The sequence below is a fragment of the Jaculus jaculus genome, chromosome 13, assembly GCF_020740685.1.
Source record: "Jaculus jaculus isolate mJacJac1 chromosome 13, mJacJac1.mat.Y.cur, whole genome shotgun sequence".
NCBI lineage: Eukaryota > Metazoa > Chordata > Mammalia > Rodentia > Dipodidae > Jaculus > Jaculus jaculus.
In genome coordinates, this window is record NC_059114.1 from 13709831 (window position 1) to 13732168 (window position 22338).

The 22338-nt window shown below is 48.2% G+C and overlaps 2 protein-coding genes across 6 annotated transcripts in view; one reads left to right on the forward strand and one right to left on the reverse strand.

Moving 5' to 3' along the window:
• Window positions 1-14783, forward strand: part of Usp30 (ubiquitin specific peptidase 30) — a 33947-nt gene extending 19164 nt beyond the window's left edge. For 3 of the 5 annotated variants that reach the window (XM_045132827.1, XM_045132828.1, XM_045132829.1), the window contains 6 exons: window positions 5054-5113; window positions 5927-6013; window positions 6551-6631; window positions 6725-6944; window positions 10342-10462; window positions 11542-13117. In XM_045132827.1, coding sequence (XP_044988762.1) covers window positions 5054-5113; window positions 5927-6013; window positions 6551-6631; window positions 6725-6944; window positions 10342-10462; window positions 11542-11806 — 834 coding nt within the window. In that variant the 3' untranslated portion in view covers window positions 11807-13117. Of the gene's footprint in view, window positions 1-5053; window positions 5114-5926; window positions 6014-6550; window positions 6632-6724; window positions 6945-10341; window positions 10463-11541; window positions 13118-13825 lie in introns of those variants that run through there. The other 2 variants (XR_006633206.1, XR_006633207.1) reach the window with 2 other exon arrangements.
• Window positions 14784-15140: 357 nt separating this feature from the next.
• Alkbh2 (alkB homolog 2, alpha-ketoglutarate dependent dioxygenase) lies at window positions 15141-22315 on the reverse strand. Its single transcript, XM_012950024.2, is given in 6 exon segments — window positions 15141-15219; window positions 15221-15439; window positions 16601-16697; window positions 16700-16829; window positions 17807-17912; window positions 22203-22315. Coding segments are annotated over 6 exon segments (744 nt in total).
• Window positions 22316-22338: the final 23 nt, after the last annotated feature.

Sequence of the window (22338 nt, forward strand, 5' to 3'; positions counted from 1 at the left end):
GTGCATCTGGCTAACGTGGGTTCTGGGAAATCGAGCCTCCAACCAGGGTCCTTAGGCTTCACAGGCAAGCGCTTAACTGCTAAGCCATCTGTCCAGTCCCGTTTTAATAGTTCTTATAGGTCTGTGGTAGATGAACTCATATTTCTTTATTTCCCTTTTTTTTGTTTTTGAAGTAGGTCTCTTTCTAGCCCAGGCTGACCTAGAATTCATCATGTAGTCTTAGGCTGGCCTCAAACTCACAGTGATCCTCTGCCTCAGCCTCCTGAGTGCTGGGATTAAAGGCGTGCCTCACCATGCCCGGCAGAGTGGGGCAGGAGAGAGAGACTAGACGCACCAAAGCCACCAACCACTGCAGATAAACTCCAGACTTGTGCGTACTTTCTTTGAAACTGTTTTTGTGTGCCTGGATTGAATAATGTTTCTGGACACAGCATTTGGCATAGATAGCACTGCTGATATTGGGCTTTGGCCTATTTTTATTTATTTATTTACAAGGACAGAAAGAGAAAATTAATGAGAATGGATATGTGAAGGCCTCTTGGACTGCAAACAAACTCCAGACACATGTAATATTTGTGCATGTGGCTTTATGTGGGTACAGGGGATCAAACCTGGCCTGGCAGGCTTTGCAAGAAGGCGCCTTTAACCACTGAGCCATCTTCCCAGATGTGGCCTATTTCTAATTAATCATTTGAAGAATATTGTTCTGTTTTCTTCTAGTCCTCATTTCTTAAGGCATGTATGACCACACTCAACTATTTTCTTTTTTAAAAAATATTTTTATTTATTTATTTGAGAGAGAGAAAGAGGAAGATAGAGAGAATAGGTGCACCAAGGCCTCTAGCCACTGCAAATAAACTCCAGATGCATGCGCAATCTTGTGCATCTGGCTTATGTAGGTCCTGGGGAATCGAACCTGGGTCCTTAGGCCTCACAGGCAGGTGCCTTAACTGCTGAGCCACCTCTCCAGCCCCTCCTGATTTTTTTTTTTTTTCGAGGTAGGGTCTCACTCTGGTCCAGGCTGACCTGGAATTAACTCTGTCATCTCAGGGTGGCCTTGAACTCATGGCAATCCTCCTACCTCTGCCTCCCGAGTGCTGGGATTATAGGCGTGCACCACCATACCCAGCCCCTCCTGATTTTTTAAGTCACAGTGTTCTTCTGTATGTAGAGGGCCATGTTTTATTCACATTACAAGATTCTCTCTTTTTGTCTACCCTGTATGTAGATTTGGATTTCTTAATATTTATCCTTATAGGGTTTGTTGAATTTCTTTAATCATCACACTTAAGTTTTTTTATCTTTGGAAATTTTGTAGCCATTGTTTTGTTTGTTTTTCCCCAAGAGTTTATGGAGGCTGGGAAGGTGGTTGAGTGGGTAAGAACATTTGCTGCATAAGCATGAGGGCCCGAGAGGACCTGATTTTCCCTGAGTTTGATTCCCCAGCACACATATAAACAGCTGACCATAGCTGTACACTCAGTCCTGTGGGAAGGGGAGACTGGAGAATTGCTGGGGCTTGCTCGTCAGCCATTTTGACTACAGAGGGCAGCTCCAGGTTGAGTGAGGGACTCTTGTCTCAAGGAATCAAGCTGAAGGGAGAGAGGCGATGACACCTAATACTTGACTCTGGCTTCCACATGCATGAACACAGGCACACATGTCAGCACACGCACACACACATACTCACACACACAAGAATTTATGTCCATTCTTCACGTGCTAGCCCACTTGATATCCTTCCACAGTTGGAGGATGCAGTGTTCATTTCTTGTCAATCTTTGTGTTCAAGTGAGGTCATTTCTGTTGACCTATCTTCAAGTCTTTTCCATCTGCAGTCTCTGATTCATCTGTGTTTTTTTCTCCACGTATCTAGGATGATCCAGCTATTGTGTGTGGACGGTATGTGGAGTATACCGTGTGTGGTGTGATACATGCTGGAGTGTGCACTCCATGCACACACATGCAGACGCCGCACAGAGGGTGTTGAATGTCCTCCTCTGTCGCTCTCCTGCCTTACTTGTCTGAGACAGGCTCTCAGTGAGCATGGCCCTTACTGTTTTTCAGTTAGACTGGGTGACCAGCAAGACCCAGATCCACCTCCCCGCCCATTATCCATTGCTGGAGTTAGATATACACACCATGCCTGATTTTTTTACATGGGTGCCAGGGCTCAAACTCAGGTCCTCAAGCTTGTGAGGCAACGTTCTTATCCACTGAGCCATCTCCCTGGCCCCATTTAGCCTTTTAAAGTTACAACGCTTCCATTTCCTTCTTCTTTTTTGGAGGGGGGGTTTCAGGGAAGGGTCTCACTGTAGCCTTGGCTGACCTGGAATTCACTGTGCAGACACAGGGTGGTCTTGAACTCATGGCGATCCGCCCCCTCTGCCTCCCGAGTGCTGGGATTAGAGATGTGCCATGCCCCACTTCCATTTTCTTCTTTTAAACATTTTTTTCGCTGAGATTTTTTTGTTATCCATTCATCATATCTATTTTTCCTCTTTCCCTCTTGCACATTTGTAATTCATCTGTGAGGTACTTGTGCACGTTTCAACACCTAGCTCTTTCTCACTCTAGCATGGGTTACGGGTTCATCTGTTTAGTGCTATCTGGGTGTGTGTGTGTGTGTTGGGGAAGCACATGGGGAGGCCACAGGTTCTCATTGGTGTCTTCCCCTGCCAGTCTCCTCTTTAGTTACTGCAGGGTCTCTCATTTGAGCCCAGAGCTCTCTAGTTCAGCTTATCTTGCTAGTCAGCTTCCCCCAAGGGTCCCCTGTTTGAGGCTTCCATATGCTGGGGTAGTAGGCACCCACCACACCCACCCAACATTTACAAGGCGAATTGGGAGTCCAAACTCCGGTTCTCATATTTTGTGGCAGGAGTTTTATCCACGGAGCCATCTCTACAACCCCCTTGTCATTTTAGTGCGTATTTAACATTGTAGTAGACACTGGATGCTATTAGGTTTCTATGAAGGAAAATGATTTGCTTTACTTTTTCTTTATTTGTTTTTTCAAGATAGGGTCTAGCCTTGGCCCAGGCTGACCTGGAATTCACTGTGTAGTCTCAGCATAGCCTTGAACTCATGGCAGTCCTCTTACCTCTGCCTCCAGAGTACTGGAATTAAAGACACGTGCCACCACACCCAGCTAGGAAATGGGTTTTACTGGATGGGCACATCTGTGATCCTGGCGCTCAGGAGGCAGAGGCCGGAGAATCAGAAGTTCAGTGCTAGCCTTGGCTACATAGTGAGTTCATAGTCAAGTCTAGGTTACAGGTGAGTCCACTTCAAACAAAAATGAAAAGAAAGAGCGAAAATGAATGAATGAATGAGGGAGAGAGAGAGGAAAGAAAGAATTAAAAGCTTGGTTCTGACAGGCAGCTAACCTGCCTCAGATTCTAGACTATCCCTCCTTGGGCAGTGAATTCACTGTTCAAAGTTTCCCCTTCCAGCTGCTGCTTCTGCCAGCCTCCTGTGAGGCCCTAGCACATCTGTGGGTCTGGACAGTCATGGAATTGGGTGGGGTGTGCACCAGCTTGGGGGCTCACCCTCTTTGTGACCGCTCTGTCCCTCTGCCAGCACTGACCTCTGTCTTCTGACAATTTGGTTTTACAAAATAGCTGCTTTTTGCCTCCAGAACTGTAGAGTTGACCTATTTTTCATGTCTGCCTGCTTAAGGTAGCTATCTAGCCATGAAATTGTTCTGTTTTTGTTCATTCTTTATTATATTTTATTTTATTTGAGACAGAGAGAGGAAGAGGCAGACAGACAGACAGACAGAATGGGTGCGCCAGGGCCTCCAGCAACTGCAAATGAACTCCCAGACACATGTGCCTCCTTGTGCACCTGGCTTACGTGGGTCCTAGGGAATTGAACCTTGGTCCTTTGGCTTCGCAGGCAAGTGCTTAAATAGCTGAGCCATCTCTCCAGGCTTTTTTGTCCATATTTTAAACTGGTTCTGGGAGGGGGGGGGGCGTGTCTAAGGTGCTCACTATCACTCCCTGCCTGCAGGAGCACCGCGCTCTGTTTACCCTCTTTCTTGGCTTTACATTTAGTCACATAAAGATCATACTACATGGCCACATGCTCTCTTTATCTTAAGAGAGATCTAGAGTGAGAAAGAGAATTGGCATGCTAGGGTCTCTGCCACTGTAATCAAACTCCAGACACTTTTCACCATGTAGGGTGCATGTGCGACCTTGTGTTTGCGTCCCCTTTTTGCATCTGTCTGGCTTACATGGGATCTGGAAAGAGATCGAATATGGGTCCTTGGGCTTTGCAAGTGCCTTAACTACTAAGCCATCTCACCCAACCCATGTTCTCTTTATTTATTTATTATTATTATATATTTTAGAGGTGGGGTCTCGCTTTAGCCCAGGCTGATGTGGAATTCACTCTATAGTTTTTGGCTGTCTCAAACTCATAGCCATCCTTCTACCTCTGCCTCCCAAGTGCTGGGATTAAAGGCGTGAACCACCACGTCCAGCTTGTTCTGTTTTTTAAATATTTATTGGCAAACAGGCAGAGAGAGAAACAGATAGATACACAGAGAATGGGCATACAAGGGCCTCCAGGCACTGCATACGAACTCCAGACGCATGTGCCGCTTTGTACATCTGGCTTTACGTGGGTCCTGGGCAGTTGAACCTGGGTCATTGGGCTTTGAGGTGAGCGCCTTAACCACAGCCGTCTCCAGCCTGGTCATACATGCTTCCACCATATGCTGTAGTGTGCTTGATAACCCTCTCAAGATGTCAGCTGCTCACATCTTTGCTGTTGTAAACACTACTGTAATGAAAGCCCTCAAAATTTTGACTCATCCCTTCCATAAAGCTGGGTCATGTATCTCATCTCACAGTTTCTTTCAAACTCCCCTCTATTGCTATAGTAGCTTGTACATCTACAAAGTTACTTTCAGAGGATTTTCTTCTAAGTACAATTGTGTTGTGTTAATGGTGGCCATTGACGTGTTAGACAGCCTCATTGGCATGTGTCAACAATCTGTTGAGTTGACTCTAAGTCCCTTTTGGATCTTCCTCAATATTTGTTTCAGAGCCCTGTTCGATTCGATACCTTTGACAGCCTTTCCCTCAGTATTCCAGCTGCCACGTGGGTATGTACTGATCTGTGACCTCCTTGGGGTTGGTAGTCTAGAGCCCTAGCAGCCTCAGAGGGCTCTGAGGCATTTGATGGGTTTCAGCTCATAGTTAGTTAGCTAAACTGCCTTAACTTTTATCAGGGCCTGTATGGGAGACAAGGAACAAACAAACAAACAAAAATAAGAAGGTGGGTTTTTTGTTTTTTTTTTTTGCTGTAGACATCTTAGCATTGTGAACATACAGGAATATGTCAAATTCAAAGATTTAAGAGAGTGACATCCCATTGTTTTCTACAGATATGTCCTTTTTTATTTATTTGAGGGAGGGAGGGGGAAGGAGGGGGAGAGAAAGAGAGTGGGCTTGCTAGGGCTTCTAGCTACTGCAAACAGACTCCTGACACATGCATCACCTTGTGCATCTGGATTTACCTGGGTCCTGGGAAATTCAACCTGTGTCATTTGGCTTTGCAGGCAAGTGCCTTAACCACTAAGCACCCCCCGTTTTTCTGGTTTTTTTTTTTTTTTTTTTTTTTTTTTGAGATAGGGTCTCAGGCTGACCTCCAGCTCACCACACTCCTCCTACCTCTGCCTCCCAAGTGCTGGGACTAAAGGCGGCCCCACGCCTGGACAGTTGTACTCTTTCACTGAGTCTGCCACAGCCACAGCACAGGGTGTTTGAACTCCACCTTTCTTCAGAAAGGTTCAGGTCTCTGTGAGTCTTTATTGCCTGTGCATCCCAAAACACAGCAGCTCTGGGATGCTCCCTGCCACCTGCTGTTCCTGTGGAGCTCTCCCTTGAGTAGTTCCAATGTTCTCCTTCTGCTGTAGGGTCACCCACTGACCCTGGACCACTGCCTTCACCACTTCATCTCATCCGAGTCAGTGCGGGACGTTGTGTGTGACAACTGTACAAAGGTAAGCACTTCATCCCAATGCCACCTCCCGACTGGCCTGAGTGTCCGCCTGCACGCCTTTAACACGACTGGCCCTAAGCTTGTGCAGCAAGGTGTGCCCAGTGCATCTTTCCAGCTACTGACTTGTTTGCAGGGCAAATGTCTGAGGAATTTGGTTTCCCCCACAGTGCTAAAAGAACAAAACTTAAGTGCCGTGCATAGAGCTGGAATAGCCCCTGTCCCCTCTGTTAGACCTCTGTTTCCATTTGTGTCAGCTTCACGTGCTCCCGGCCTGCCTCCCCACTGACTGACCTCAGGAAGAAAGACTACTTGCCACTATCAACATTCCAAGGAATCTTTGCATTCTTTTTCCTCCATGGCTCTTTCTGTTCAATGACTAAGAGGATTGTGTGTTAGGGGAGGGCAGGGAGGGGGACTCTACAAGTAAGTGGCAGGTTAGCAGACTTCCAGTGAAATGCAGGTGTCACCATGACAGGCTGGCTGCTGCCACCCGCCCCACCCAGGGACTTCTGTCACAGATGCTGTTGCTTTGTTGCAGATTGAAGCCAAAGGAACGCTGAACGGAGGAAAGGTGGAACACCAGAGGACCACTTTTGTCAAGCAGTTAAAGCTAGGGAAGGTGAGCCCATACTGTGCCCCTGGTTGGCTATGTTTTTGGGGCCCCACATTGACTCCTGAGATACCTCAGCTCTTCCCTTCCCTCCTCCTATAGCTCCCCCAGTGCCTCTGCATCCACCTTCAGCGGCTGAGCTGGTCTAGCCACGGCACCCCTCTGAAGAGGCACGAGCATGTTCAGTTCAGCGAGTTCCTGATGATGGACATCTACAAGTACCGCCTCCTGGGACCCAGACCCCGTCAGCACGGCCCCACGCCGGGCGAGAGCCCAGGGCCTGTGCTGGAGCTACAGGACATGCCAGCGGCCCCAAAGCCAGGTGCGTACCTCTGGTGATTCTCCCCCAAAGAGGAACTTGGCATCACCACCTTCCGGGTCCTGTGCAGTGGGAATTGAATTCCTGAGAATGGTAGTATTGGGTGTGGACAAGGGAAGGCATCTTAAAATATTTTATTTATTTATTTATTTGCAACTAGAAATTGACAGAGAAAAGAGAGACAGAATGGGTGTGCCAGGCCCTTCAGCTGCTGCAAATGAACTCCAGATGCATGCACTACTTTGTAATCTGACTGCTGGGGAATCAAACCCAAGTTGTTAAGCTTTTCAGGCAAATGCCTTTAACGTCCAATCCATCTCTCCAGCCCCGAGGGAAGGTTTTGGTTGTTTTGCAATGCAAAACTAAGGAAGTGCTGTATATCCAAGCCAACATTTCTTTTTTTGTTGTTCATTTTATTTTATTTATTTATTTGACAGCGACAGACACAGAGAGAAAGACAGAGGGAGAGAGAGAGAGAATGGGCACTCCAGGGCTTCCAGCCACTGCAAACGAACTCCAGATGCGTGTTCCCCCTTGTGCATCTGGCTAACGTGGGACCTGGGGAACTGAGCCTCGAACCGGGGTCCATAGGCTTCACAGGCGAGCGCTTGACCGCTAAGCCATCTCTCCAGCCCCAACATTTCTTAAAGAAGCTAAATTATATAGTCACAACACAAATCATTTTCAGTTTTATATTTTAATTTTTTTTTATTTTAGAGAGGAAGAGAGAGAATTGGCATGCCAGGACCTCAGCCATTGCAGTCGAACTCCAGATGCTTGTGCTACCTAGTGGGCATGTGTAACCTTGTGCTTGCCTCACCTTTGTGTGTCTTTCTTACTTGGGATATGGAAAGTTGAACATGGGTCCTTAGGCTTTGGAGGCAAGTGCCTTACCTGCAAAGCCATCTCTCTAGCTCACAAGTTGTTTTTAAAACCATTACAGATGGAAAAGTATAGGGAGAAATGCTCAAAATTGCTATGTTGAGCTGGGTATGGTAGTACACACCTTTAATCCCAGTACTGGGGAGGCAGGGCTAGGAGGATCACTATGAGTTCTAGGCTAGCCTAAGACTACATAGTGAATTCCAGGTCAGTCTGGGCCAGAGTGAGACTCTACTTTGAATAGCCAAAAAGAAAAAGAAAAAAAAAAAGATTGCTATGTTGCTTTTTGATTTCTTGACTAAACAGTTGGGTTCACACCATTAAATCCCCCTCAATGCATTAATCTCTAGCATACAAGAACCAGGGGTCAGTGTCCTGGCTGCCAATCATCAAGCACCAAACTGGGCTGATGGGATTATTGACTGAGAAGCTGACTGTCTCTCCGTTACTGTCCTCATAGGACGGGATCCTGTTAGGCAAGGGCACTGGGTACTGCCCTCTGTCTTCTGATGAGAAATGAGGTTCCACAGGTGAAGAGACTGGTCTGAGGACAAGCAGAGCATGGGAGAACTGTCCTAGAGTGTGGCATTAGGGCAGTGTCTCGAAGGTATCTTTTCCGACATGTCACATTCTGTAGAGTTGTGGGTAAGGAGACTCCGTTGGCTTGTAGAACTCTGAGCCTGAGCTCACCACCTGCAGGCTGCCCCAGCAGAGTCAGGACTGGCTTCCTGTACCCCCATATAGCTGGGGATGGCTTTTCTTCTTGTTTTAAAGCTCTATTTGTGGGGCTGGAAAGATGGCTTAGCAGTTAAGGCGCTTGCCTGCAAAGCTGTGCCACCCATTGCAGCAGGCATTGGGATCAGTCACGCGCATCACTTCCTATCCAGCTTCACACTGGTGCTGAGGAGCTGAATTCCGAGGTGTGTAACAAGTGCCTTTAAGCGCTGAGCCATCTCCCAGCCCTCCTTTTCTTCCTCCCTCCCTCCCTCCTCCCTGCCTTTTCTCTTTCTACAACTATAGCTACGTGACCTGGCAAGACATCATTTCAGGGAGACTGTGTCACTAGATTAACATAGGGACCGCTCAGATAGGGAGCCCTAAGCCCCTGATCCATGTTTTAGGCTGAAGACCTCTTCACACTGACTTTCTCCTCTCCCAGGCTGGGGTGCAGGCCCCCTAATGTTCCCAGCAAGATGGTTGTGGTCAGAAATGCCAGCAATGAGCTGCTTGCTGTGTGAGCCACCTCCCCCTGCTTCTCCCCTCCATGTGATACCTGGAAGGAAAAGGATTTGCATATCACCTGTACTAACTTGCCTGTACCCAGACCTATGGCTATTCCTTAGAAGCTGACAGAATTAAAGGGAAGGCTTGAGGCAGTAGGGGAGTAGGCAATGACTGGTGACATTTCGGTTGCTATCATTTAGGGAGGGACTATTTCTGGCCTCTAGTGGGTAGAGAGGTTGGGGTTACTACTAAAGACCCTGGGGGCACAGCAAAGCCTCCAAGGCCCCAGTGTTAATAGTGCCCAGGTCGGTTAGGACCCAGGCGGTTCATGACTGCTTACTTAGTGCTTGCCATTAGCAAGTGAGGACGGAGTCTCAGAGTTGACAAGACCAGCAGAAGATCTGGTGCCAGATACAGTCTCCTGTTTGGAATTAAAATAGGTAGACAAAAGGCAGAAAATTTTATGAATAAATTTAATACAAAATGATATTTTTTTTAAATATTTTTTTATTTTTATTTATTTGAGAGAGACAGAAAAAAATGGGCATACCAGGGCCTCCAGCCACTGCAAACAAACTCCAGATGTGTGCACCACCATGTGCATCTGGCTTATGTGAGCCCTGGGGTATTGAACTGAGGTCTTTTGGCTTTGCAGGCAAGTACGTTAAACGCCATCTCTCCAGCCCATGGTTTTTTTTTTCTTCTTTGTAGCATTATCGAAGTTCCTTGTCAAAGTAATCAAATCCACGTTTTGAGGTAGGGCCCAACCCTTGGAAGGCTAAGGCAAGAGGATCAGGAATGCAAAGCCAGCGTGGGAGTATTAGTTAACCTTTCATTGGTCAGGCAGAACTCTGACGAAAATCAGTTTAAGGGCCGAGGGCTGAATCCGGCTTGCAGTGGGAGGTGACATCTGTCGCAGTGGGAAAGGCACAGAGGCGTGGAGGTAGGAGCATGGAGCGGATTCTGGCCATGCTGTATCTGCAGTCAGGAAGGGGAGTGTTGCCACTGGAGATCCGTCCATGGAATGGTGTCCAGTCCATGGTTCAAGTGTGTCGTCCTACCTCAATTAACCTAGTCTAGAAAACCCTGCACAGAATGCCCAGAGATTTGTTTCTATGGTGTTTCTCAATCCCACCAAGTTGACAACCAGAAACTAACCATCACGCTGGCTACATCGCACGTTCCATGCCAGCCTGGCCCACATAACCAGCTGTCTCCAAACAGGCAAAATCAAAACCATGTTTTGTTTGCCCAGAGCTAATTTTCATTAACCTAAGGCTTTTGTCTCTTGCAGTTCTTAACCAGCCAGGAACCCCCAAAACACAGATTTTTATGAATGGCGCCTGTTCCCCGTCTTTGTTGCCAGCGCTGCCACCCATGATGCCCTTCCCTCTCCCGGCTGTTCCTGACTACAGGTGAGGCGCTCCCCAGGAGCTCATCCATCGCACACTGGGGCTGCGGCGCTTTCGGGCTCTGCAATCTGCTTACAGGGAAAGGAACTAATGGAAATGTGGGTTCATTTCTCTTTCATTTTAAAGTGGATTTTCACTGTTTCTTACACATTTCTAAAATAACTAATAATAAGAATTATGAGGGCTGGAGAGATGGCTTAGTGGTTAAGACACATGTCTGTGAAGCTTAAGGACCTAGGTTTGATTCTCCAGGTCCCACGTGAGCCAGATGCACATGGTGGCACATGCATCTGGGTGCCCTAGCATACCCATTCTCTCTCTCTCTCTCTCTCTCTCTCTCTCTAATAAATAAATAAATAAATAAAAGTAAATCTTTAAAGCTGCATATGATAACACATGCCTTTAATCCCAGTGCTTGGGAGGCAGAGGTAGGAGGGTTGCCGTGAGTTCAAGGCCACCCTGAGACTACGTAGTGAATTCCAGGTCAGCCTGGGCCAGAGTGAGACCCTACCTTGAAAAACTGGGAAAAAAAATCTTAAAAAGAAAAATTGTGAAGGTACATGACTGTTGTAGGTACACGTGTAGGCAGGTATATATAAAGTATGAAGAAAAGTGTCTCTGGAGACCACGTGGCTAAGCAATTCTGTCTTCAGTCATCACTGCATATAGCGCAGACATACACGTGTACACACCACGCCTACTCACACACTTCCTTGTGTCCCCAGTGCACTTGCATCCACGCCAGCAAATGTAGATCTGTGTACCATCATCCAGCATCTAAGGTTCTTTTATTTCTTTGTTTTACCCCCAAACCTTGTTCTATTTTTTTAAATATTTTATTTTCATTTATGAGAGAAAGAAAGAGAGAGGCAGGCAGACAGAGAGAGAATGGGCGCCCCAGGGCTTCCAGCCACTGCAAACAAACTCCAGATGCATGCGCCACCATGTGCATCTGGGTTACATGGGTCCTGGGGAATCGAACCTAGGTTCTTTGGCTTTGCAGGCAAGCACCTCAACTGCTAAGCCATCTCTCCAGCCCCTTGTTCTATTTGTCAGCAGCTCACAGTGTTCCTTCCCTGCAGCTCCTCCACATACCTCTTTCGCCTGATGGCAGTTGTCGTCCACCACGGAGACATGCACTCTGGACACTTCGTTACTTACCGAAGGTCCCCACCTTCAGCCAAGAGCCCTCTCTCAACCAGCAACCAGTGGCTGTGGGTTTCTGACGACACCGTCCGCAAGGCCAGCCTGCAGGAGGTCCTGTCCTCCAGTGCCTACCTGCTGTTCTATGAGCGCGTTCTGTCCCGGATGCAGCAGCAGGGTCAGGAGTACAGGTCTGAGGAGTGATGACCTTCTCCGTAGCTAGGGCCATGGCACGGTCCACACTCCTGCCTCGGGTATGCGCGCAAGGCAGCCCCTCGAGAGTCCCTCAGCCTCCATGTGGTCAAAGAACAGGTGCCTCATGGGAGCCAGGCCCATGGGACTGCCAGGGTGCACCTGGAAGGGGTCCTCATGTTAGGATGGCATTCATTGTGTCTAGAGTGTTTGACTCATCCATCCGACACAGGTAATTAAACCCGATTCCAGAGCCACCTTTTCTATATTGTAACATGCTAGGTGTTCTCAAAGGAGAATTGCCTTTGTCTAATCCTCTGACATTTCAGCACAGATCATTTATTTTAATAAGCAGACCCATAAAAACTATTGACAAGAATTAGTGAAATTATTAAAGGCAATGATTTAGAGGGAAAAGTGCCTTTTACTTTCAGTTGCTTTTGTAGCAAGCCCACTCAGACATGGACCCTGTAAGAATCACATACACACTTTTTGAAAACCCCTCATCCAAGTTACTCAGAGATCAAAAGAGTAGTTAAAAGACTCCTGAGCCAGGTGTGGTGGCGCATGCCTGCAATGCCAGCACTGGGAGGCTGAGGCAGGAAGATCACTGCGAGTTCCAGGCCACCCTGGGCTAGGTAGCATGAGCCTGTCTCAAAAAAAAAACCTCTTCAATGATAGCTCCCTGCCTTTTTGTATGCCTTTTGTAATCTTCCGATGGTTTATATGTAGCCAAGGCTCACCTGCCGAATCGCTCCCGCAGCCTCTCAGTAGCTGTCAGTCACCTTTGCAAAGTGCGCTGCTTCTGTGTCGCTCTTCCCTCTGGAGTCCCTGAACGGAGGTGACATGAGCATCGGCGACATCTGTGACTGTTACACAGGTCCATTCTCTTCTTGCTCAGTCATTGTCTGTGCAGAACCCGTTAGGTTCACAGGCAGAGCTTGTGCTGAGTGAAGAAGACAATCGATGCTTGATTTGAGACTGGGTCAGGGAGGGCGGGCTCTGGCCTGGGGCCGCGGTCTCTCCACCTCGCTTTCTTCCTGTAAAGGGAAGGGTCAATAGAGTTCTGGACCAACAACATGCAGGAAGAAAGCAGCTCCTGGTGTTTTGCTGCAGCTGGCTTTTAATGTCATTTTACCCAGGTCCATACTCAATGTGCATTTGTTTCCCATGGTCTAAGGCAGAGAGTAGATTGTACGTTTTTAAAAAATAGTTTATGGCCAGAAGTGGTGGTACACGCCTTTAATCCCAGCACTGGGGAGGCAGAGGTAGGAGGATTGCCATGAATTCAAGGCCACCCTGAGCCTCCATAGTGCATTCCAGGTCAGCCTGGGCTAGAGTGAGACCCTACTTTGAAAAAAAAAATAAATTTATGTATTATTATTTTGTTTTTGTTCATTTTTTATTTGAGAGTAACCGACAGAGACAGAAAGGCAGAGAGAGAGAGAAAGAGAATGGGCGCTCCAAGGCCTCTAGCCACTGCAAACAAATTCCACATGCATGTGTCCCCTTATGCTAACGTGAATCATGGGAAATCGAGCCTTGAACCTGGGTCCTTAGGCTTCACAGGCATGTGCTTAACCACTAAGCTATTTCTCCAGCCCTTATGTATTATTTTTAAGAGAGAGAGTAAGGCAGACAGAAAATGAGCACATCAGGGCTGGAGGGATGGCTTAGTGGTTAAGGGGTTTGTCTGCAAAGTCAAAGGACCCTGGTTCAGTTCCCCAGTGCCCACGTTAGGCAGATGCACAAGGGGGCTCACATGTCTGGAGTTCATTCACAGTGGCTGGAGGCCCTGGCGTGCCCATTCTCTCTCTCTCTCTCTCTGTCAAATAAATAATAAGTAAAATATTTTTAAAAAAGAAAATGGGCACATCAGGGACTCTAGCCACTGTAAATGATGTGTATCACCTTGTAGATCTGGCTTACGTGGGCCCTGGGGAATTGAACCTGGGTCCTTAGGCTTTGCAGGCAAGTGTGTTAATCCTAAACCATCTCTCCAGACAGATTGTGCATTTTCTTCTCTTCCAGATAGGTCTCATGAATGAAGCCCAGGGCCTGAGGAATTGTGATGACACAACAGTACCGGTGTTTTAGCTAGGTTTGTTTTATTTATATATATATATTTTTAAAAGAGATACCAAATTCAAACTGACCAGAGACTTGGAATCAGACCTACTCAAAAGGTCATTCAAACAGCCAGGCGTGGTGGCACACGCCTTTAATCCCAGCACTTGGGAGGCAGAGGTAGGAGGATCACAATGAGTTCAAGACCACCCTGAGACTGCATAATGAATTTCAAGTCAGCCTGGGCTAGAGTGAGACTCTGCCTAGAAAAGAAAAAAGTCATCCAAGGTCAGGCTATGAGTCGGACACTTCCAGATGTGCCTTGGCATCGGCTTCAAGTGCAAGAAGCTCAGGTGGCCGTCATGTGGCTGAGCCATTGCGCATCCTGTGGACTTGCTGATGCTCCCTGCCAGCTGTCAGTGTGAAAGGAGTGGCCAGGACTGTTGAATCTGGCCCGGCATGCAGGCCTTGGCTGTGATGTTGAGGTGAAGGCCCGAATATGCCAGATCATGCGAGGCCTTAGACTGCACTGCCACTGTGGTGCCAGCGGCCACTGTCCAGCCACCGTGCAGGCCGAACTCAGCTTGGAAAGGAGATGGCTTAGAGGACGAGCCGGGGACACTTGGTTGTTATAAGCAGTTCTTTGGTTTGGTCAGAGGCCAGGGTTTGAGCCAAGATTGCAATGTGTTAACTGACTGCTAGCTAATGTACTTCCTCATTTTGTAAATTATTAGGCATTAGGTAGCCACCCAATAATCAGATTGCTAGTTTTAAGTTATTTACAAAATCAGTAGCTCCTTGGAAAAACCTAAGTTAAACTAGTAGTTTATGCCGTAGCAACTGCTGATTTCTGTATTTGCTAAAGGTACTTTTGTATCTGCTGTGTATTATAGCAATAAAAGAAGCATTTTGTTAGGAAAAACTCAACTGGTATCTTTGTGTGTGCGTGTGTGTGTGTGTGTTTTGAGGTAGGGTACTGCTGTAGCACAGGCTGATCTGGAACTTACTCTGTAGTCGCAGGCTGGCCTGAAAGTCACTGTGTTCCTCCTACCTCTGCTTCCTGAGTGCTGGGATTAAAGATGTGTGCCACCACACCTGATATCAACTGATATCTTTTATCTCTGACCACAGATATCCTCTTCCTGAACCGTGGTTACATAACAGGCCCTGTGTTTTTGTTAAACCACCTCTGCAATCTCTGTGGGGGAGAAAAAAAACCCGAGCTCTCTCTCTGAGCAGACAGGGGAAGAGAAAACATAAGGACTATCGGGAACACAATTTATTTCTTAGTAGGCAAGATTCTACGAAATGTCAGGTTCACCGGTGGAGCCAGAAACACCTTGCGGACAGGAAGACTGGTACCAGTAGGTGTTGGTTGGGTGGTTCATCACCAGCAAGCTTCCGTGGGCCAGCTGCAGCCTGACCACCTCCACCTCCCGGTGGCAGTTCTTCCTTCCAGAGTCCTTGGGCTGGAAGAGGAAGTCCCTGCAGGTTCCAAAGGAGGCGATGGGGCTCCCGGGAGCCAGCTCCCTTTCATCATCTCGGTGCTCCCTGATGTGATCACAGCCACCTTTATACCTGCGGTGGGAAAGCCTGCACAATGCGGAGGAAGCCCTTCCCTCCCCTGTCCATGCCGTGGGCACGGAGCTGCGCTGTGTGTGTCGTGTGCACCTGCAAGGCCTGGAGGTCGTCGCCGGGTCCACGTGAGCCCAGTCTGAAGCAGCCTGGCTTGGTGCCCTGGGCCTACCTGTCATGTTTGCACACTTCACACCTAAAGCAGCCACAGCCACGTCTCCTAGTCCCCTGGCTCATGTACATAAGGCTCTGGCATATAAAATGATTCCTCCCTACATGTACAATAAAACCCTATCCTTGGGGCTGGAGAGATGGCTTAGCGGTTAAAAGCCAAAGGATCCCGGTTTGATTCTCCAGGACCCATGTATACCAGATGCACAAGGGTGGGGGGCGCATGCATCTGGAGTTCGTTTGCAGAGGCTGGAGGCCCTGGTGTGCTCATTCTCCCTCTCTGCTTCTTCCTCTCTCTCTCTCTCTCTGTAAATAAGTAAATAAATAAAATATATTAAAACCACATTCTTTGCATCCCATACTCTCTCCTCCTGCCCATTCCCTGCTTTCCAACCTCATCAGGAGTCCTGCTCCACAGACACTCTGGGTTCCCTCCGCTCTTCTCTGCAAGTCTGTAGCTCGAACTTTCCAGTTAAGTTACCAGTTCATACGTCACTGCCACACGGGGCCCTGCTCTAACCGTGTCATTTAAAGTGGCCTTCCCCTCTGGCCAGGCCTCTCAAGAGACACTGCAGTCAGCGTCTTGAGACACTGCTGACTGCTGTGATGGGCGCTGAGTGGCTCCTCCAGGGGACGCCAGGTTTGCGCTGAGAGTCCTACAGCACCCAGGTCAGCTCACGGCCAAGTATTTCCTGCCCCAAAGGTCAAGGGCACTCCCACTGAGAGACCTTGCCTGGGCCTGCGCCCCTTCCGCTTAGGGGCCTTAACTTTCCCAGAGACACCGAGGCGGTCTGTGGAAACCTAACCCAGCCATCTCCACCACCTGCGAGCAAGCTCGGTCAAAACCCCTTCACGCACAGCGTTGCACCCGTGTCCTTGTGCACTACGAAAAGATTTGCACGAAGGAAGAAAGTATGGCACAGCCGGAAGCTCTCCCTCTTAGAAGAGATGGATGGCGTATGAAGCCTCGTCCACCAAACAGGAACACGTTACCTGTTGATGAGCACAAAGTTGAAGGTCTGTCCTGTGACCTCAGAGACGCGATCCCGAACACGCTCTAGAGCTGGGATCCAGGGTCCTGGACACAGCTAAGGCCCGAAAATGTGTAGGTCAGCCCAGAGTCACCGTATGTCGCCTGCTTCCCGAGCACACCATGCCACTTCCCAAAGGCTTGGACCTTGGCCAGTGCACCTGTGCAGATGAAGCAGGGCAGTTCCAAACTCTGGACACCCCCACCCCCAGACACAGGTGAGCATCCAGTACACATCCTCCCTGAGTACTGAGATGGAAAGAGAGAGGAAAACCAACACCTCTCTGCCTTTTGGTGCGCACAATGTCCTCTCGGGAACCTTTCCTCAAAAAACATTGCATCCGGGTGTGCTAGTGCACACAACTTTAATCCCAGCACTCAGGAGGCAGAGGTAGGAGGATCGCCGTGAGTTCGAGGCCACCCTGAGACTACATAGTGAATTCCAGGTCAGCCTGGGCTAGAGTGAGACCCTGCCTCGAGAAACCAAAAAGATCCAGGTGTGGTGGCGCATGCCTTTAATCCTAGCACTCGGAAGGCAAAGGTAAGGGGATCACTGTGAGTTCCAGGCCACCCTGAGGCTGCATAGAGAATTCCAGGTCAACCTGGGCTAGAGCGAGATCCTACCTTGAAAAACCAAAAGGAAAAAAAAGGATCTGGAGAGATGACTTAACTGTTAAGGTGATTGCCTGCGAAGCCAAAGGACCCAGGTTCAACTCGCTAGGACCCACATAAGACAGATGCACCAAGAGCACATGAGTCTGGAGTTCATTTGCAGTGGCTATTGGCCCTGATGTGCCCATTCTCAATCTCTCTCTCTCTTTCTCTCTGCTTGCAAATAAATAAAAGAAAAAAGAAAACATTAAAAAAAAAAACCCACCCAAAAGAAAACAGAAAACATTGCAAGTTGCCCCAAATGTTCTTACAAGAACAGATACTTGGGCTGGAGAGGTGGCTTAGCTGTTAGGGCACTTGCCTGCAAAGCCAAAAGACCCAGGTTTGATGCCTCAGGACAGGACATCCCATTGGAATGCAGTCCTTCGACAAGATTCCTGACTCAGTGTCGTTTTTCTCCCGTGACTAGGAGAGGTTCTGAGTCGTACGATGTCCACCCTTCTCCTCAACCTCTTGGAAGGAACCAGAGGGCCTGGTCCCTCCTCAGCACTACCTACCTGTGGGGGAGGAGCCCGGCACCCTCCCAGCGCAGTGGGCACCTCCTTTTTGTCCACAAAGTCCCTCAGGTTCTCTTCATCAGGAACCTCTCCATCCTGCATGTCCCTGGCAGGAGAAGGCCAGTGGTGTGGCAAGAGGAAAGGAGAGACGTCCAGGCTCTGCCCTCGAGGGAAATGTCCATCCGAATGCACACGCAGCAGTGTTTATATATTTGTTTTTGTTTGTTTGGTTTTGTTTTTTTGAGGTAGGGTCTCACTCTGGTCCAGGCTGACCTGGAATTCACTATGGAGTCTCAGGGTGGCCTTGAACTCACAGCGATCCTCCTACCTCTGCCTCCCAAGTGCTGGGGTTAAAGGCGTGCGCCACCATGCCCGGCTAGTGGTTATATTTTTAAGTCTTTATTTTAAAGTTTAAAACCTTTCCTACAAAAGAAGCAGAGGGCATTAAGGCTTAAAGGGATGACCTGGCCCAGGGTCTCCTAGAACCTGGTGGGCTTTCAGAGCCAGCTGATGAGCTTGCAAAATCCACACACACCAATTGTGTTTTGAGACAAACTCATGTCCTACAGATTTGGATTTCTACCTTCCCAATTAAAATGCCCAATGCTAGGATCAGAGTAGGCCACCCAGGCTGGTTCTGCAATTAAAGTTTTCTTTTCTTTTCTTTTTTATTTTTTTCGAGGCAGGGTTTCACTCTGGCCCAGGCTGACATGGAATTAACTATGTAGTCTCTGGGTGGCCTCTAACTCACGGCGATCCTCCTAACTCTGCCTCCGGAGTGCTGGGATTAAAGGCGTGTGCCACCACGCCTGGCAACGTTTTCTTTTCTTTTCTTTTTTAATCTTATTTTATTTTTTCTCAATTTTTTAAGCATTTTCCATGATTATAAAAAATATCCCATGGTAGTACCCTCCCTCCCTCCCTTTTCCCCTTTGAAATTCCATTCTCCATCATATCCCCTCCCCATCTCAATAAGTCTCTCTTTTATTTTGATGCCATGATCTTTCCCTCCTCTTAGGATGGTCTTGTGTAGGTAGAGTCAAGGACTATGAGGTCATGGATATTGAGGCCATTTTATGTCTGGAGGGAGCACGTTGTAAGGAGTCCTACCCTTTGGCTCTTACATTCTTTCCACCACCTCTTCTACATTAGACCCTGAGCCTTGGAAGGTGTGATCGAGATGTTACTCGGTACTCTAGTCACTTCTTTCCAGCACTATGATACCTTCTGAGTCATCCCAAGGTCACTGCTATCTGAAAAGAGAAGATCCTCCACCCAAAGTGAGAGTAGCATTAATATAAGGGTATGAATATTAAGAGAAGTGTTTACTGGGCAGTTTGTACTTATCCACAAAGTTTTCTTTTCTTGTGGGAGCTAGATGAGTAGGCGGTACACCCCTTTTAATGCCAGCACTGAGGAGGCAGAGATGGGAGGATCATCATGAGTTCTAGGCTAGCCTGAGACTACATAGTGAATTGCAGGTCAGGTCATTCTGGGCTGGAGTAAAAACCTACCTTAACAAAAACAATATATATATATTTTTTTGGTGGGAGGGAGGCATGCATCAGGAGTTTGTTTGCAGTGGCAAGAGGCCCTGGCACACACACACACCCCTTTCTGCCTGCAAATAAATAATGAAAAAGTATTTAAAAATGTTTCTTAAGATCCTATCTCCTAGGAAATTCCAAATCTCAAATTCCATACTTTGTTTTTTTTCTTGTTTTTTTTTAAAGATTGCATTTTTATTGATTCGTTTGAGACAGACAGAGAGAGAGAGAGAGAGAGAGAGAGAGAGAGAGAGAGAGAGAGAGAGAATGGGCACGCCAGGACCTCTAGCCACTGCAAACAAACTTCTGATGCATGTCCACCATGTGCACCTGGCTTACAGAGGACTTGGAGAATCGAACCTGAGTCCTTGGTCTTCACAGGCCAGTGTCTTTCCTACGTTCCCTAGTTGTTTTCCTTTCTTTCTTTCTTTCTTTCTTTCTTTCTTTCTTTCTTTCTTTCTTTCTTTCTTTCTTTTTCTTTTGATGTAAGGTCTCACTCTAGCTCAGCGTGACCTTGAACTCTCGGTGATCCTTCTACCTCTGCCTCCAGAGTGCTGGGGTTAAAGGTGTGCGCCACCACTCCGGGCTTCATACTTTTACTTTATATGCTGGAAAAGTGGCATCCAGTCGAGACGAGGGGTTAAACCGCCCAAAGTTACCCAGAGAAGCAAGGAGTGTGTGTCCTGCCACCAGGTTGAGGAGCTGACGGCGGACCTCCCGCTCCCACATCAAAGCGAGGGTGGCCATCTGCAGATGGGGGCCAGTGACTCGCAATCTAGCCTGCACATCCCCATTCTGCTAGAAAGTGCGTGTGTGTGGGGGGGTGTTGTCGAGGGCTCTCTGGACTCAACCCTCGCTCGGCCTGGGGTCCTGCAAAGTGCACTGGAGCGTCGGGGTCTGGCAGGGAAACGCTCACCTCGTCCGCAGTGAAAAGCCGCGTGGACTCCAGGCCATGCTGGGAGCTGCCCGCAGGTTCCCAAACCTCCGCCCGCCTCCCAGCGCCCCCTTCTTGAGATGCGATCATTCTCAGTGTGGAAGGATCCTCTCTGGTGTGTGAGCTGTTGTGCGCTGTCATGTCTCACTGGGGCTAACCTTGGTGTCCATAGGTGGAAGGGGACATCATATTGTCGTGGGGTGGGAGTGAACAAGTTTTGCATGCTTACCCTACACAGCTTCCATTATCTGTCCTTTTTCATTTTAAATTTTGAGAGACCAAGAGCAAGAAAGGGAGAGAGTGGATGGGCCATTGCAGGCAACCGCTGAGCCCTCTCTCCAGCCTTATCCGTTCTTTTTCAGTCCATCCAGCTGTGGTGACTTCCACGAGTGACTTAACCTCCCTGGGTCTAAATTACCTCACCTGTAAAGTGGGGGCCACGATGCTTTTGCTTTTTTCAGGAGTGCGTTGTGAGGACTGAATGAGAGGCTGGGCAAGAAAGTCTGTGCTAAGTAAATGTTAGGTACTGTTCTTTAATTTTATTTTGTGTTTCCTCTGTGGAATTCCAACCAGGGTGGAATCTTTGTTTTGAAGCTTCTTAATACATAACTGCCAATTTTCACAAAGGTACAGTATTGTCTGATCACCACAATCAAGACATAGAGCAATTACATCCCCCCATAAAATTCCCCAACTTTTAGCTATCCATTCTCACCCTAGTGACCACTGATGTGCCTGCTTGTTCTAAGTTGTTTTTCAAAAACCTCAAGTAAGGGTGTGGCACACACCTCTTATCCAAGCGCTGTGAATTACAGGCTAGCCGGGAACTACATAAATCTTTTCATTCCCCACCGCTTCCCTCCCAGGCTGACCTGGAATTCACTCTGTAGTCTTAGGGTGGCTTCGAACTCACAGCAATTCTCCTACCTCTGCTTCCCAAGTGCTGGCCATGCCCAGCTCAATCTTTTCAGTTTATAGCTGATTAGTATTGCATTGTAAGGATGCCACCAAGAATGCACCACGGAGCCCAGCTCAATAGGAGGGTTCTGTAGCCTTGGGGTGAAAGCTGCAGTTGGATTTGTTTTTGTTGTTATTGAGATGTGGATGATTTGAATGGGGGGAGGGTAAAAGGATACAGGAGGATGTAGCCCAGTGGTATTTCAACACCTCCCCCCCCCTGGTATTTTCTTACCTAGCACACACAAGGGTCTGGATTCAATCCCTAGCAATGGAAGGGAAAAAAAATAATAATCCCTACTTGCTGTCAGTAAAGCAGGCAGTGAAAAGTGGATAAGGAGCTGGAGAGATGGCTTAGCCGACAAGGCACTTGCCTGTGAAGTCTAAGGATCCAGGTTCAATTCCCCAAAACCCACCTAAGACAGATGCACATACTGGCAACATACATCTGGAGTTCATTTACAGTGGCAAGGAGGCCCCCATTCCATCTCTAATAAATAAAAAAATTTAAGGAATTAAAATTATTTTAGTTGGGACAGAGAAAGATGGACAGAGAGACAGACCGAGAGAGAATGGGTGCTACAGAACGTCTAGCCACTGCAGACGAACTCTAGACACACGTGCCACCTTGTGCATCTGGCTGACGCCGGTCCTGGGGAATAGAACCTGAGTCCCGGGTCTTTGCAGGCAAGCGCCTGAACCGCTAAGCCATCTCTCCAGCCCTAAAAGAATTTTTTTTTAATTAAAAGTGGATTGAGAATGCCACACGTAGATAAAAAGCTCCAGGAACATTAATTAGTGGAAGGCTCACATCACTCCCACCCCAGGTACTAACTTTGTTTTCAAACACTGGGGAGTAGGACACAGGCTATACAACAAACCCAAGGGCAATTGCCCTCCAGCAGTGTGGTCAGCGTCTCCTGCCCCCCCAGGGGGTGCGCTTTGGCCCATCCCGCACATGCGCACTGGGCCTCCGCTGCCCCCACTCGCGACCTCCCCCCCATAAGCCTCCGCTTGGAGCATGCGCAGCGCGCCGGGCAGCCTCTTCTCCAGCGCCGTAGGGAACTCCATCGGGAGGTCGCGTCCGTCGTGGG